This window comes from Bicyclus anynana, chromosome 3, assembly GCF_947172395.1.
Source record: "Bicyclus anynana chromosome 3, ilBicAnyn1.1, whole genome shotgun sequence".
In the NCBI taxonomy this organism is placed as follows: domain Eukaryota; kingdom Metazoa; phylum Arthropoda; class Insecta; order Lepidoptera; family Nymphalidae; genus Bicyclus; species Bicyclus anynana.
In genome coordinates this window covers 15304116-15322496 of record NC_069085.1, presented here as the reverse complement: position 1 = coordinate 15322496, position 18381 = coordinate 15304116, and the positions used below count along the sequence as shown (strand labels likewise).

Here is an 18381-nt window from a genome sequence, read left to right as displayed (position 1 = left end):
TACAGTAAACAATCGTACGTTTAAATATTACCGTTTACCTATTTGAAGAAGTCTAATTCGTTAATAAGAAAGACATCCTAATTAGATTCATCTTGGAAGCTACATAAGAACCTACCTAAACATTTTTCTTTCTTAACACGTTCGCTGTGGTACGAGGACAATGGACCTCGTACGCCTAGCGTCTTCGAAGGTTACGAGGTCAATGGACCTCGTACAGCAGCACATAAAGTTTTAGTATCAGAGGAAAGCACAGAAATATCAGTGCCGCAGCGAACGTGTTAAAAACACGTTAACAATTCGATACCTACCTAACAGTGTAACACGAAGATACTTGGTTGAATAATCACTTTACGAAAGAACTTTAGCTCATAACTGGAACATAAATCATTGTCTACATACTCGAGTATATACGACGCGAGGAGTCGGGTATCTATCAATCACTCGCAAATTCACAGCTAGTAAATTAGTTTCTAGTTATTCAAGAAATCTTAGTTTCAATCTCCGCTGTTGCTGTTGCATTATTGAACTACCTTCGCCCAGGATCCACTCAGCTAAAAAGGTACGAGTAAGCCAGATCCACAGATTAAAGAATAATAGCAGATAGAGCGCACGGAACACGACGGTGTCGTAGCCCAAAAACCAAATTTCAAAAAGTAATACATTCTCGAGTCAGTGCGACACGAAGCGTCGCATCAGTAACTTTCAATATTATTCAAGAAAAATGGCGCCTTATGTTTTTAAAATTTTTTAAACTGTTCACAAAAACTAAAGAAATAAGATGGAGTATTTTTTATTGGTTTAATTATTGATAAACCTATATTAATTTATGCAATTGTTAGTATTCAATTTTGAAATACAAATTATGAAAAAGTATGTCAAGGAGAAGATTTTTTTATGGCTTTCACCTGCGTCACCACGCTGCTGTAAAGACTCATTCTGGATCATCGTTTTTCTGTGGTCAGACAAAGAAGTGTTTAAAATACTAAAGGTTAGCTCTAGAAGAAAATTCAAAGTGATTAAAAAAAGTATCTTAGAAAGAAAATAATGGAGATTGCAGGAAAAGCCGATTTTCGCACACCAAACTCTGTATTGGAGTTGGGCTATTAGTGTTCTATTTTTCAGATTTCAATTTGTTTATTGATGCGAATCTGCTGACATGAAGCCGTCAGTTGCGTTGACAAGCTTGCTAATCTGTTATGTAGATTTAAGTGCTACATATACACACAGTTTTAGAGGTTATAATCCATCATCATAACACACCCATCACAACCCATATTCGGCTGAACATTGAGCACGAGTTTCCTCTCAGAATGAAGAGGGGTTAGGCCTTAATCCAGCTAAATGCGGATTAGCAGACTTCACACACGTAGAGAATGAAGAAAATTCTCAGGTATGCAGATTTCCTCACGATATTTTTTCTTTACCGTTTGAGACAAGTGATATATTTATTTAATTTTTTAAAATGCACATGCACATAAATCAAATATAGAATTGTTCGGGACCGGGTTTGAACCTATACGCTCTCCGAAACGAAGGCCATATCCTCTGGGCTATCACGTCTCTATTATAGAGGTTATAAATTAGATAATTTAGGTTGAAATAAAGAAAGCAGTAATCCTTGAGATGGTGTGTATTGTGAGGATGTTCCTCAATCTGGTACTTTGATCGATGGTTGTGGATTCTCACGCTCTCTAGCCAGATGATGAAATTTGGATTTTTTGGAAAATCTGGCCTATTTTCCAAGTGTCGTATTTCGTTAACCAATACACTTACTGAAATTCAGTTAAGTTTAATTTTTTACAAATTTACTGCTATTAAACGTATAGCATTCGAAGAAAAAGGCATGGATTTTCCTAATCCATGTAGAATGAATCTATGCACTTATACGCACTTAAATGGTCTTATTTCAGTTATTTTGAGTTTAAAAATACCGTGTCGAGTTTTGAACCTCTTCCTTTATTTGAAATCAGTTAAAAATAGAAGTTATCACCCACATAATATAAATCACTTAAGCGAATGGAATCACCTTTATTGAAAAATATTCTTTCCGCGAATACAGGCCGGGCACGGCCCGTGTCTGTCAACGTCTGCGCGGCCGCGTTACGATAAATACGTTAATAAACAGTGTATAGAAGAGTCTGTAGATATAAACGGACCTAAAGACGTATCGAAATGTGAAGATAGGTACTCCTCATCAGGGATGTAACGGAGGTAGTTTTATCGGAACCGAAATCGGAATCGGAGATTTCAAATTTGGTTTATCGGAATCGGAATCGAAATCGGAGGCAGGATCAGTTTGTTTAAGGACAAATAAAACATGATTTATAGTCAATTCTTTTCATTTTTATTTTTTATTATAAAATAAAAAAACAACTGTGAAAAATTTGGCATAATTCCAAATAAACAAAAGATAAAATTAATGAATTTAAAGTATTATTTTGTATTTCCATTTACTTTCCACCACAATATCGGATCATCACTAATACTTATACGTTTTTGAACATGTATGAACCTGTTGGGCACAGGCCGTCGCGCGCCGGTCGACCTCCGATTAACATCCGATACAAAAGTATCGGAACCGAAGTCGGAACCGAAAGTGTAATAATAATCGGAAGTTCCGACTTAACGGAACCGGAATCGAAGCACCGTTACATCTCTGCTCCTCATATTATTACACGCCCTCCAATATGTACATAGGTACATATATCAAAGAACCTACTTGTATAATAAGTAATCTCGTTACATAAAATGGGTATGTAACGAATCCGTGAGGTTATTATACCGATATCAAATGAAAATATCATAACAGTTACCAAAATGTTGAGAATGTTTTTCGTTAAAATTGATCATTACTTTTTCAAGCTCCACATATAACCGCCTCGTATTTTATGTAATAAACGAAAATGTAAAGGATTTATTTGTAGGGTTTTACACATAAATATACCTTTACCCCCATTGAAAAACTTTACCCCCATTTTTGTTTTTTTACGCTGCCTCCCCAACATAGAAAGCGTAGATTTTTCCTCTTTAATCCCGTATTGCGGGTGTTTTACATCATTTTCGAAGTGTCTCTCTTTGTGTATTCTTCCTCTGCCAGCTAAACGGTTATTTATGGATACGTAAATACGTCGATTTATACGTGCAAAATTCAATCAATCAATGTATTTATTTGCAGATACATGCGAACATATATTATACAGGTGGCAGGTCGGTAATTAAAAAAACAAATTAAAAGAGCTGTGAAAGCCCAGTGGATATGACCTCTGCCTTGGATTCGGAGGGTGTACGTTCGAATCCGGACCGGAGCATACACCTAAAACTTTTCAATTATGTGCATTTTAAGAAATTAAGGATAACGTGTCTCAAGTGGCGAAGGAAAAACATCGTAACGAAACCTGCATACCTGAGAGTTTTCTTAATTCTCTACGTGTGAAGTTTTCCAATCCGCATTGGCTCCACGTGGCCCCAACTATTAGCCTAATCCCTCGCATTCTGAGAGGAGTCTCGTGCTCAACAGTAAGCCGAATATAGGTTGTCAATGATGAGGATTATAAATAAAATTTTAAAAGCAAAGATCAACCAAAAACAATCATTCATTCATTCATCATCAGTCAGACAGAACTTTTGGTCAGTATTTGTTGTAGGTACAATCAATCTGTTAATTATAAGGATAATCATCTTAACCCCACCCCTATCTCGGTTTTATGTAACAAACTAAACTTTACTAAAAGATAAATCGTGAGTAAACTAGCAATAAACTCCTTAGCCAACTAATTAATAGTTTGCTGAACAAAAATAGGTCGTCAGAGAATGTTTTGTTTGGGTATTCTTTATTTGTATCACACGATACGAGTATCTCGAAGTTGAAGAGTTTCGAATCCGAGCGAAATAAAGTTTTATATTATTATTATTTATTACCACTCGATATCGAAACAATATATATAGTAAAGAGCCGTTCGACTATGGGGTCGAAAGGTGCTGGAATGGCCGGAAAGCGCAGTGTTGGTCGACCCCCTACTAAGTGGACTGAGGATATCAACTAGGTACCAGAGAGCAGCTTGATGCTGGCTCGAGACCTTCGTGTGTAAAAGTCCATAAAAGAGGCCGTGTACATATACGACGGCTGCTATTGATGGAAGGAGGTGAAAACCTACTATGATATAGAATTTATAAATTACTTACTAAATATAACTTATTTTACGTGAGGAAATCCACATGTAGGTATAGGTGGGTATCTACTTGGAAACGATCAGGGTTTGGCAACCCGTCGCCATCGTCGTTCACTTGCCATTGTTTACAATATATTATTTACTAGCGGACGCCCGCGACTTCGTCCGCGTGAAACTCGATGTAAACTTTCAACTACCTTTACCCTACCCCTACCCTACCACTACCCTACCCTTACCCTTCCCCTACCCTACCCTACCCAAAAAGTATATAAAAAAAAGTAAAAAGTGTCCTATGTCCTTCTCCTCTAAACTACCTACCTGCCAATTTTCAGCTAAATCGGTTCAGCCGTTCTTGAGTTATAAGTGGAGTAACTAACACGACTTTATATATATAGATAATAAAAGGTTTTCACAACTGTTCCCGGAACAACGTCGCTATTAAGTAGGAGTCATTATATTTAGTGTCATTATATTTAGACGGCCTCCGTGGCGCAGTGGAATGCGCTGTGGATTTTCAAGACGGAGGTTCTGGGTTCAATCCCCGGCTGGGCCGATTGGGGTTTTCTAAATTGGTACCAGTATGGCTGCTGGGAGGCTTAAGCCGTAGCTAGTTTCCACCCTACCGGCAAATACGTGCTGCAAAGCGATTTAGCGTTCCGGTACAATATCGTGTAAAAACCGGAAGGGGTGTGAATTATCATCCTCCTGCAAACGAGTTAGTCCTCGTCCATCTTTGATTGCATCATCACTTACCATCAGGCGAGTTTGTTGTCAAGGGCTAACTTGTAACGAATAAAAAAAATTAACACCAGTCTAACTAACAATACCCAATAAAGGAACTCCCTTCTTATAGGTTATAGAGCTTAGACCTACTACGCTATTCAATACAGGTTGGCGGGTTTAGAGAAATAATGTTAAATTCATTAACGACCACAATCAGATGTTAATGATAATGACCTTGACCGACGGTTTTGCGTGCTCTCCGAGGCACGGAGTACCTACGACACGTAGGGGTGCGGAATAGGGGTTGTTACAACAACACAACGCTATAGGGGTGCTTAAATAAAGGTTAAGCCTTGAAATAATAAATAGATCCTAAACCGTGTAATGAAATTCCGACGATGATGTTACCTATAATAAACGGCGGACCTTTTAAATTGTCTGACCTTAATACGGCTTTAGGAATAGGTTTTCATATTATAATAAAAGAATATTAAAAACGGTTTTTATATCTATTACCCAATATTTTAATAACGTTTAACGTTTATTTTATTATTTTAGATATTTTTATTTATTTTTGCATATATGCATATGTGAAACACGTCCTTGGTGCTACCGGTAGTGCTACGTATGATTTTAGCCGGTAAAAGACAGGTACTACCTAAATCAAGGTGTTTTTCTTTTTTTTTTATTCTTTACATGTTAGCCCTTGTAAGTGATGATGGAGTCTAAGATGGAAGCGGGCTAACTTGTTAGGATCAGGATGAAAATCCACACCCCTTTCGGTTTCTACACGACATAGTACCGGAACGCTGAATCGCATGGCGGTACGTCTTTGTTGGTAGGGTGGTAACTAGCCACGGCCGAAGCCTCCCACCAGCCAGACCTGGACCAATTAAGAAAAGGCGCAGTGGTATGCGCGGTGGATTTACAAGACGGAGGTCCTGGGTTCGATCCCCGGCTGGGCAGATTGAGATTTTCTTAATTTGTCCAGGTCTGGCTGGTGGGAGGCTTCGGCCGTGGCTAGTTACTACCCTACCGGTAAAGGCGTACCGCCAAGCGATTTAGCGTTCCGGCACGATGCCGTGTAGAAACCGAAAGGGGTGTGGATTCATCCTCCTCCTAACAAGTTAGCCCGCTTCCATCTTAGACTGCATCATCACTTACCATCAGGTGAGATTGTAGTCAAGGCCTAACTTGTAAAGAATAAAAAAAAATTGATTTTCAGTTAGGACCCAGTTCAGGTTCAAAAGGAAATAGGCTGATAATGAAGTTGATAACGCCATTTTACATCCAAGCGAGCTTTAAAGGTCAGAGTTACAATGGCAGAGCCACCGTTTCGTAGCTTTAATCCAAAAGTTAAACCAACAAAGTGTAGGTACTTCTTGGCCAAGCCTATGTAGACCCCCTCCGTCCCTCCTGACCTATTTCGTCGACGCTAATTCATAACGACACTCCCAAGCAACATTGAGAAGGATTGTCTCATGAACACGAGAACTGTGTGATGAATACAAGGAAAATGTTTTAGGGAATGTTATGTCAACGTCTGTTTTGTATATGGGAGAAAAATAGTTAATCATATTATGCAGAGTGAAGGAGTATGTGTAAGTGTTTTTTTTTTCATTTAAACACTTTCCTTTTAATCTAAAACGAGGGCCTACACTAGCCAGAATGGCTGGAGGAGGATGAAAATCCACACCCCTTTCGGTTTGTACACGGCATCGTACAAACCGAACAAGGCGGTACGTCTTTGTCGGTAGGGTGGTGACTAGCCACGGCCGAAGCCTCCCACCAGCCAGACCTGGACAAATTAAGAAAATCTTAATCGGCCCAGCCGGGGATCGAACCCAGGACCTCCGTTTTTTAAATCCACCGCGCATACCACTGCGCCACGGAGGCCGTCAAAACTGCCGGATTATGACTAGATTTGAATATTTGATTTTTATGATACATTCGGGTAAATAAGGTAAATGTTAACTAATTTATACATAAAAAGCAAAGATTGTCTGGATATTTGCAAAATAAATAAGATTATAAAATTTCAAAATCTATTAAAAATCTTTTATCGTAATTTAATATTATAGAAAATTCATACAGTTTTAGCTTCCTTATATTAAATGTGATATTTTTTAATATATGAACTTTAAACATAAACGCATAAATAACAAAGATATTACTAATTTTCTTTGAACGGCCATACAAATCTAACGATCAGTATGGACCTACGACGTCATAGTATTATATATACACTATAAATTTCAAACTATAAGATATCTGAATTTTTGCTTTAAACCGATCTAAATGCTTTTACTCAGTTTTCCGAGAATCACGTCAAATACAATACGAGTTGATAATTACTTTTGGTGTAAATATTAAAAATAATGGTTTTTAATAAAGAACTGAAAGCCGAAAGCTAGTAAACAAGACGTAATGTCACAGGTAACCTATAGACCATATGGCGAACAACGTTTTTAGATGTTAAATCAAAATTTATGAGTATGTAAGTCTCAAAAAGTAGAATAATTATAATATTTTTTACGATCTAATAGAAAGATAATTCTAAATTTAAGACCAATAAAAAAAAGCGTCAACTAGCCTATTATGAAGCTTATAATGTAGTGGTGTCCTTGATTAGTTTGATTTGCTCGTAGTGCTGTTATTGAATGGAAAATAATGGAAAATGTCCGTCTGTTATGACTGACCACAGATTAATCAATAATAGGCAAATAGAGCGTACGGAACATGACGGCGTCGTAGCCGCTCCAAACACAAAATTCAAAAACGACTACAATCTCGAGTCAGTACGACAAGAAGCGTTGCATCAGTAACTTTCAATATTAGTCAAGAAAAATGGAGCCTTATGTCTTTAAATATTTTAAAATCGGTTCACAAAAACTAAAGAAATAAGATGGAGTATTATTTTATTGGCAATTATTTAATAATACCTACATTAATTTACGTAAATTTAGTGTTAAATTTTGAAATACAAATTATGAAAAATGTTTGTATATGCGGATGTTTAGGAGAAACGTGCCTTTTTTATGGGTTTCACCTGCTTCACCACGCTTGTAAAGACTCATTCTGTATGATCTTTATTCTGTGTGACTAACCTTCAAAGTCCTGTTCAGTATAGTCATGGTGGGAATGCTTCCTCGCCGCCGGGTCTGTGGGGGCTTCTTCGTCGTCAGCTCTGCCGTCCATCCTCCACTGTCTGCAATAATAATACGTTATGTTTTGAATAGAAGCAGGCGTTACTTTACGGGAGGTCATTATGATTAGTAAATATTACACACCAGTAGACGCCGCGCGGTTACACCTGCGTGGTTCCCGTTCCCGTAGGAATACGGGGATAAAATATAGCCTATAGCCTTCTCTATAAATGGGCTATCTAACATTGAAAAACGTTTTCAAATCGGACCAGTAGTTCCTGAGATTAGCGCGTTCAATCAAACAAACAAACAAACTCTTCAGCTTTTTAATATTGGTATAGATTATAAATACTAAGAATAAGTTACAAAATTTATTTTGCTACTGTTACTCAAAAAATCCATTTTGGATTCGCAATCTAAAATAGCATATCAAGATCAAGATCTAGTGGTTTAATATATTATGTAATTATTACTAATAGATACAAGTTACAGTTAAATTTAATTCAAAATGGTAGCCTTAATTAATAATATAATTATTGAGCTTGATTAGTTATGCCTTTAATTAATAGCAGCTTCAGCTAAAGCATTATCTTGTTAAGTAGGTATCTTAATACATCAAAGTTACGTAAACCTACTTAGGCTATATTCAATGTTAGGTAAGTAGGTCCTTGAAATTTGGGGAGATTAGCGCGATTTGGATTTTTAAACCAAAAAATATGAGTATTTTAGCCTGCCTCCATTAGAATCAAGGTCATATATTTTCAAACTATATACAGTATATATACAAACATATAACAGGGACCCAACTAAAAACGCGTCTTAGACGGGAAACGTATTTACGGAATATGGGTGGGGGACAGTGAAAAATATAACCAATATACACATACATAGTTATAAAAATTAATGTATTTGGTGTAAAGACTACCTAATTATGCTACATAAAGTAATCACTTATTCTGGTATGACAAAAAGATTTTGATGCATTAGCAATTACGAAATTTTCAATTAAATTTTACTTTTGCAGTGCTTCTTCTAATTTTTTAGTTTAGAATCGCATCATGTCAAGGGTCGTTTGATGTCAGGGTCTTTCAGTTCTATAAGATATCCTGTATTAGCCTTGTCCTGCAACCTTGTTTAAGTACCTTTATGATGTCCTGATCTATCTGAGTTGTAATTTATTTGTCGCAATTACACGCGTGTGACATATAGGCGTATTAAACGGGATGACGAATCGTATTAAGCGTTAGGAAATGTATGAAAACATATCTTAAGTTGTAGGGATTGGCGTAAAAAGACGCCGTATTACGCGGGAAATCGTTTTAAGCGTGATCGTCTTAAGCGGGTTCTACTGTAATTCAACTTAACGCATTTGAGAGTAAGCAAAGATGCAGTCTACAGTGAAATGTGTTAGTCTAGAAGATGCCAGATGGTTCACTCGTCTTTAAGTGACCCAGAAGTGAGGAAAAACTGAAGCTGGAAGGGCATATCATATTTTTTTAGTACGGTACGTGGGATTATCGCGAATAAAAACTGTAATGTGATATTTATTAAAAATTGCTTATGCATGAAATTTTTACCAGGAGACAATGAAGAAAATATATTCGTAGTTTGTCCTTTTGGAAGCAATTTAATTTGAGCGTAAATTACTTTACCGCAGGGGAAATTACTTATTTTTAGCGTTGGTTATTTCTTTAATTTGCCTAAAACTCTACTGGGAAATTCGAGATACCTAGCTTTATTATTTAGCCGTGAAGAACTTAGAACAGTTGACGGCCTCCATGGCGCAGAGGTATGCGCGGTGGATTTACAAAACGGAGGTCCTGGGTTCGATCCCCGGCTGGGCCAATTGAGATTTTCTTAATTGGTCCAGGTCTGGCTGGTGGGAGGCCGTGGCTAGTTACCACCCTACCGACAGAGACGTACCGCCAAGCGATTTAGCAAGGGGTGTGGATTTTCATCCTCCTCCTAACAAGTTAGCCCGCTTCCATCTTAGACTGCATCATCACTTGCCATCAGGTGAGATTGTAGTCAAGGGCTAACTTATAAAGAATAAAAAAAGAGTAATAAGTCTTCATAGAAATTATAGCCGTGGGTGCCAATTTCGATCAACAAAGTCAACACATAGTGTTCAGGTCTACGTTGTTTAGTCAATCGATTTCCACTATCGCCATGGTACTCTGAATTAGTGCTCAGTGATGATTAACTGGATTCATTTACTCTGATACCAATAGCAAGCAAACCCGACGACGTACGCCCAATGCAGTCATACTTCTGAATAAACCTATTTTTACACTCGTCTTCTGCAGATGCTGACTCCATGCAGGATCCAATCGACTGCATTTGGGATCAATGCATCATTTGCCAAGTTCAACATCTTAACAAAACGATCTTATTCTGATACCTTGTCATTGAGATAAAAATGTTATAAACAGTATTATAAATACAAATGTTCCCATCGATCTCATGTCTGTTATAAACAGTCTTAAATTAGTCTGCTATTTAAGCAATTGCATAGGGCATCCTGTTTAGGGGTCGATTGAGAAAAAACGAGCACATCCGTGAATTAAAAAAAAAAATGTTTATGACATATTCTTCCTCTTTTTTAAATTAATTTTAAAGGATAGGAACGCCACGAGGGGAAATATTCTTCTTGAACTTAGAGCATGAAGTTACCTTAATCCGACACTGGCTAAAAAGATTTTGTTTATTCCAGTTAAATTTAAGTAAGTTTAATCATAAAATAAGTAAAACGACAATTTTAGATCATAATATTAATTAAGCACAACAATTGTTTTACATTACTGGACAACAACGTAACTCTCTGTGAGGCTTCGGCCGTGGCTAGTTACCACCCTACCGACAAAGACGTACCGCCAAGCGTTTTAGCGTTCCAGTATGATGTCGTGTAGCAACCAAAAGGCGTGTGGATTTTCATCCTCCTCCTAACGATGTGAGGTTGTAGTCAAGGGCTAACTTGTAAAGAATAAATTAAAAAAAAAATCATCGAATGTTTGCCTATGGATTCCATTTTATCCCTGAGGTACCTCACAAAACCCTAAAAATAGTAAATTCAATTACGGTTCAGGTCTTACATGATCATTATAACGCTGAGAGACCAGCCGAGGTTGAGAATTATCTCTTAATTGCTCCTTAGGCTTGGCGCCCTTTGAAGTGGCTTAGCGGTGAAATCGGATAGGTATTTTCGTTTAATCTGGCGTATTTCCCAAATCTCAGACAAAATGATTTGATGAACGGGAAACTGTATCCGAACAAATAACTTGTCTTTATATAAATTGCCTATTTGAACGGCACACCACAGGGTGATAATGTTTCATTTGTAATGGTTCATTTTTTACAACTTTGACTACAATCTCACCTGATGGTAAGTGATGATGAAATCTAAGATGGGAGCGGGCTAACTTGTTTGGTTTGTTTTAATTAAAAATACATAAATACACAAATAAATGTAAACTAAAATATTTAAGACTACTGTAGGTAAGTTTGTATTCTGTGTAATTTGTAATTGTTAAATTTTCTTAAGACTGTTTAGTTTAGTTCGTAAATAATTATTATTGGTTTTTGTATTTTTTTAAAATAATAAAAATATTTTCAATTCTCCCCTATCGGTTTCTACGCGATATCGTACCGGAACGCTAAATCGCTTGACGTCTTTGTTTTGGCGGGTTGTAACTAGCTACGGTCGAAGCCTCCCACCAGCCAGACCTGGACCATTTAAGAAATCCTCAATCGGGGATCGAACCCAGGACCTCCGTCCAGTAAATTCACTGCTCATACCACTGCACCACGGAGGTCGTCATCGGATGTTGTTTATGAGCGGGTCCAACGGCTTGTAAATTTCAGATAAGTTTCCTGAGAATTTATCGGTAAAAAAGGTCAATATGCAAAATCTCTCAAACAGCCCAGGATTTGAACGCAAGACCTCGAGCTTCGAAGCTACATAGGCTAACTGCTGAACCATCGAGGCCAACATATAGATTCGTATCTAAAGTAAGAATATTATTTTTTTTGTATCACGTGTTAGGAATAAAAATTGGTTTCATTAATATAAAAAAAGAAAATTGTTAAAATCGGTTTTTTTCTCGCTTAATTCAAATTTTCCCAAGACCATAATGGAAATTGCCGTGGTGTAGTGCAGTTTCATATAAAAACAAGTTTTTAGCAAACTAACGAGGGTAGTGTCTATTTAATTAGTTTACTTTAATTAAGGTTAAAAATTACGATGTTGGTTTATTAAAATTCATGCATATTCTTTATTATCCATCTATACTAATACTATAGAGAGGTAAAGTTTGTGGTATTGTTGTCTCTAGATCTACAGAACCGATTTGGAAAATTCTTTTCTCACACACAGGCTATTTAATATCAACTTGTAGTATAGGCTATATTTTATCCCCGCATTCCCAAGGGAACGGTAAGTACGCGAGTAAAACCACACACAGCACAGCTGGTATAAAAAACGACATTGTTCTGTGGCTGAAGGCGGCACGTTCTCAAAATTATTCAACATACTCAGTATTGAATAATTTATTACTGTATAGGCCGGAGCCGTGGGGGATTCAGTTTTATCGTCCCTCATATTATTTGGGTTCACATTTTGTAAAAACGCTTTTTTTATTCTTTATAAGTTAGCCTTTGACTGCAATCTCATCTGATGGTAAGTGATGATGCAATCTAAGATGGTTGCTAGCTAACTTGTTAAGAAGATTTTTTTTTTGTTTACAAGTTAGCCCTTGACTACAATCTCACCTGATAGTAAGTGATGATGCAATCAAAGATGGTAGCGGGCTAACTTGTTAAGAGGATTTTTTTTTTACAAGTTAGCCTTTGACTACAATCTCACCTGATAGTAAGTGATGATGCAATCTAAGATGGTAGCGGGCTAACTTGTTAAAAGGATTTTTTTTTACAAGTTAGCCTTTGACTGCAATCTCACCTGATAGTAAGTGATGATGCAATCTAAGATGGTAGCGGGATAACTTGTTAAGAGGATTTCATACCCCTTTCGGTTTCTACACGACATCGTACCAGAACGCTAAATCGTTTGGTTTGGTAACTAGCCACGACCGAAGCCTCCCACCAGCCAAAAACAGCTTGAGACAGGAACGCGGGCGGGAACAATGGGCCGTTCAAGTAGGTACGTAATGTTTACTTTATTTACCAAAATGTGTGTAGTCACACGTATTTTTTATCTGTTATTACAGACACGTGCGATTACGTCCCCGAGAAAATCCTTCTAAATCGTTGAATGTGACATTTGTGTAAAAGATAGGATGGGTACAAACAAATATCCATAAAAGGTTACTTCTATATAGATAAAAAAAAATCGGTTGTCTGTAAAGTCGGTTTACTGGCGATAATTGAACGTGACAACGTCATATGTAACTACTGGTGGAATTGTTGCATTTTTCAAAAGAAAATGTTCGTTTTTCTAAAACACTGTTTAATAATCTTCATAGACCAGAATATACTTTACTTCTTGTAAAAAAAGTTGGAAATTCTAGAGCGAGGGAATTCTAGAGGGACGCATGACGTCGTCTTTTTTCGAGTGCGCAGTCGGCTCCATCGAATTATAAGACGTTGTCACGTCAAAAAATTTCGTTAACGAGAAATATCCTAATTTTGCCTTGTTTTGTTATATCTGGACGGCAGTAGGCAACGTTTTCAATAAAAGCTCCTAGGCTTTACTTTCTCCAACACTTCGAAGATATTATTATCAAAAAAAAATATATAATTTATTTATTCAAATACAACATATTTGCTATTGTTTTCTTACATTGTTAAATTATTTAATAATGCTTTTTATCTTACTTATACATAATAAGTACATTTTCTTCGATTGCAGTCCTTCTGAAGTGTTATCTCATATCCCATATCGGTCTTAAGCTCAGACTAATTAGATAAAGACCTGCATTATTATTTAAAGACATTATTTTTCTGTCAAAGTATATGATCAACGATCTTATGCGATTATAAACACTGTCTCTATAGAATCGATGTTTCATAGTTTACAATCGTGTCCGTCGGTTAAAAACCCCCGTAAAAATACCTTTTTGTGTAGTTAAATGGTGTAAAAAATGAACAAAAACTGCTAGTTTAGTATAAGATATGTATGAAATCTAAGCTCGTTTTCCTTAGAAAATGGCAGAAAATATTGTTCGTGAATTTGGATGCGATACTAGTCCCTATGTATTTAGTCTGAGGTCTTAAGAGTGTCAATAAAGTACTGAGGACGGAATTAGTAGACTCTACCTTGAATTTTTGGCTCAGAGTGACGTCCCAAGGGCGTATTCTACGACGTTAACCTTCGTCTAAAACCAAGCGAAGTGCGTAATTTCAGGCAAATTCCATTATTATTATATAAAAGCTATTCTAAAATTGGAACAATAGACAATGGAAAGTTGGCATAATTAAATTGGTGTTATTAAAATACAGTTCTTTTGTTATTTTTTTTTTTATTCTTTACAAGTTAGCCCTTGACTACAATCTCACCTGATGGTAGGTGATGATACAGTCTTAGATGGAAGCGGGCTAACTTGTTAGGAGGAGGATGAAAATCAACACCCCTTTCGGTTTCTACACGGCATCGTACCGGAACGCTAAATCGCTTGGCGGTACGTCTTTGCCGGTAGGGTGGTAACTAGCCACGGCCGAAGCCTCCCACCAACAATAATTAATCTTATGTCTTTAGTTAATCAGAATAACGGTTGATGAAAAAATGCTCTTTGGGACTTAAAATAAGAATTATGTTTATAAAGACTTTTAACTCTTTATTTTTGTTAAGCAAGTAATAATTTTTTTGATAATATTAGTGTAAAAAAAAAGTATGGACGTAATTTTTTCTTAAAACTACAGCGGACGTGGAGTCTCGCAGACACTTTTTTTTTTTTAAAAAATTATATAAGATCGCTTTAAAACTGATTGAATATTAAAGATAAGGAATTTGGCATCAAAATAACGTGCTTATACAGTCATCTTTACCTTTAAAAATTATAAAAATTTTGAAAATCAAAAACGATAGTACATTTTTTAGTTATTGAAAACAGTCAAACTTATTACTATGACAAAATGATTTTTTTTTTCAAAATATAATATGACAGAATCCAAAAACGTAAAACAGCTATTTCTGGTAACAAATATAAATTTTGACAACAATTTATTAACGTAAAACTGGCAGTCAGTGCAAAAAGGTCTAATTGATGGTTTTTACTTACGGGATATTCATTGGAAGATGCAAACTCCTCCCTTGTTGGTAGTTTTACTAAAACAAAAGCTACTGAGCCGCTTAATCGCGGGAAGTGGGGAGAAATAGGTAAAACTAAGAAAACGAAAATATCGAGTTGCCAGTGAGACTCCACGTCCATACTTAAAGGTTAGGTTAATAATTGATCGGGACCGACCCCTTGCACGGGGTGTAACACTTTACCAACTTCCCAACTTCGAGCTCAGAATTTTACTTGAAAACTCCAAAGAAAAAACTCGATTTCAATGATTCGAAATCCAAAATTAAACGGTTTTACTCTACGACATTTTAACAATACAGGAAGCGTCCATTCTTTAAGCTTTTAAAATTCCATAAAACAATTTACCAGAGCGTAGACAGCCGGTTACAGAACTATTATAACAATGCAGACGTCTAGACACCTAAATTCAGTTAGTTTTAACGAAATCTCGGATGGCACTCCAAGGTTTTTTAGTGTTGAAACTTTCCTGAGTGGTATCTAATAAAGAGAGAGAATTTATATGAAAATATGCATGAAATATTGTTAATATATAGATGAACATTGTCATGATATTCAAAAAATGAAATGATTAGGATAACCAGACAGGCTTTCACTATTCTATGAAAGAACAGAAATTATTTATTTCAGAATCAAAATCAGTATCATTTAAGAATTCATTCATTTATGAAGAAACATTTTATCGTACAAAGATGTTCATAATTAATAAGTAACAATATTTCACCATTAAAAGATATGCAAATATTTAATTACAATAAAATAAAATTAGTTTAATTAAAATTAATTTATTTTATACTAAATTGAAATTAAATTATTTTAGAATTTAATTAGGTTTGGATCGTGCCGCGTTGCAAGAACCAGCTCATGACTAAGGGCCCCGTGTGGGTTCGAATTAGTCTGGCATATTCCGACCTTATATCACGTGAGTTTTTACACACTCTGGAATCGAAGGCAGAGGTCATATCCACTGGGCTATCACGGTTAAGTATTACGTATTTAAAAATATAAAATAAATAAGAAACTATGAAATTTTGTCCTCGTGTAAACAAAAATATAACAGGCATTATCCGTTAATCTAATCTAAATGTTGTTTATTCCACAGGCGCCAAGTGAACTCTGCTTTATTCGTATTTATTATTTCAAAAGAGTAAATATTTTTGGGGTTTGAATATTTAAGGGGATTTTGGGTTTTGAATATTTTAAGTTCGATCCTTACGCGTAGAACTATTGTTGCTACAATAGCTATATCTTTTGTGTCTTTACACAGAACAGACATAGCTAAAAGATAGAAGAAGAATGCTGTTAATTCATATATTTATGTGTGTTAATATCAGGCAATCCTACAGTTGTAGTGTGAAAACAGACAACCTTTACGTTTTCAGTTCTGTTGGGTATATTTTTCTAACTAGTGTCCGTTTTTTTTTAATGAACCAATGAGTGCATTGTGCATTTTCCGCCATCTTGAATTGTTTTTTTTTACAATAACTCGGTTAGTCGTTGATGCCTATACGAACATTTTTATTAATTACTTTTTGCTCTTTAAAAGTATATAAGTCTAGTCTATTAAGGTCATTTACATTTTACACCTATCGCTCATCGTTATTGAGATATCATTTAACAACGTGCTCACTAGTAGTCTATACCTTGGCAACTTCGTTAGTAATACTCCGCGCGGGCCGGGGGGCGTGTAGCGATGAATGAAATGACGACTGATGCACCTCACTTCTCCGCACCACGATTTCACACCCGCGCAGTCTTTCCCCCCGTCGCTCGCATATCATAGGAGTGTCATCTACGAACTTGCCCTATTATATATTTTTCTACTCATGCGAAAAGAAGACGAGTCGCTAGTAAAATTGCATTTTCGTCCTTTGCTACTGAACCATGAAAGCTCAGCGGTTTGAGGATTTCATTCAATTAATCAAGTCGTTCGTTCATCCACTCTCCCTATAAAGCCGCAATGAAAGTGATTAGGTTTATACGCCACGCGATAATCAACCTTATAGCTTATAGAAATAGGGGTGTCAATCAAACGTGGGGCTGGCTCGTAAATATTCTTATTTATTCTTAAAAGGTGGGGCATACGTGATGTTGTTTATTTGCGAAAGTCTAATATGAAGCGACTGGTTCGTCGGAGCTCTAGTAATTCAATTCACATATCTCATCATTAAAATGCCTCTTTAGTTCAGTGGATATTGGCATTGAATAATGAGGTATTGGGTTCGAGTTGTGGATTGTGAAATAAGCTAGCCTAAACTTTTCTTTCTTTTTGGAAATTTTAATAAAATAAATTCTACGTGGAGTTGGCTAGAAGACTGAAAAGACTGTAGTATGATGATGATACAATTGATAACACTCCGATGATATGCGGGCGACAGGGGGAAATACTGCGCTGGTGTGAAATCGTGCGTCCGGGGAAGTGAAGTGCATCAGTCGTGGGTTTTTCATTCATCGCTACACGCCCCCCGGCCCGCGCGGAATATCGGGAGTGTTACGAATGAAGTTGCCAAGCTATAGAATCATGCTAACACGATTCTAGGTAACGAATACTACCTACTATAAGTTTTGATTTGGGAAAATGTGACATCATCATTAATCATCATTATCAACCCATATTCGTCTCACTGTTGAGCACAAATCTCCTTCTGAACCAGAGAGGGGTTAGGCTTATAGTCCACCATGCTGGCCCAATGTGGATTGGCAGATTTTACACACGTAGATAATTAAGAAAATTCTCAGGTAGGTATGCTGGTTTCCTGGTTAGCTGGTTAGGAGTATGGTAGTGTAAGGTAGGGATAGGGAAGAAGTGCAAATAAATAAATTAATAAGTCAAAGCGAAGCTTGAGCGAGTCCGCTAGTAATAATAATAAAATCCTTAATTCAGCCAAGAGAAATTACAATCTACTAACTTACAATCTAATTAAAATATTAAAATTACTTAAGGATGTACTTGTACAATCATAACTTGGTCTGTATCTTATATCTCTACATATTCTTTGAAGTTTAATTTTTTTCACAGATCCAAGACTCTATATTTCAGACAGACAGACACACAGACAAACTGACAACGAAGTGATCTTGTAA

At 36.4% G+C, this 18381-nt stretch overlaps 1 protein-coding gene across 4 annotated transcripts in view; it reads right to left on the bottom strand.

The window, feature by feature from the left end:
• LOC112058526 (sodium bicarbonate cotransporter 3) overlaps positions 1–18381 on the bottom strand; it is a 67418-nt gene that overhangs the window by 18929 nt on the left and 30108 nt on the right. For all 4 annotated transcript variants that reach the window (XM_052891254.1, XM_052891255.1, XM_052891256.1 and 1 more), the window contains exon 2: positions 8000–8100. In XM_052891254.1, coding sequence (XP_052747214.1) covers positions 8000–8090 — 91 coding nt within the window. In that variant the 5' untranslated portion in view covers positions 8091–8100. The remainder of the gene's footprint in view (positions 1–7999; positions 8101–18381) is intronic.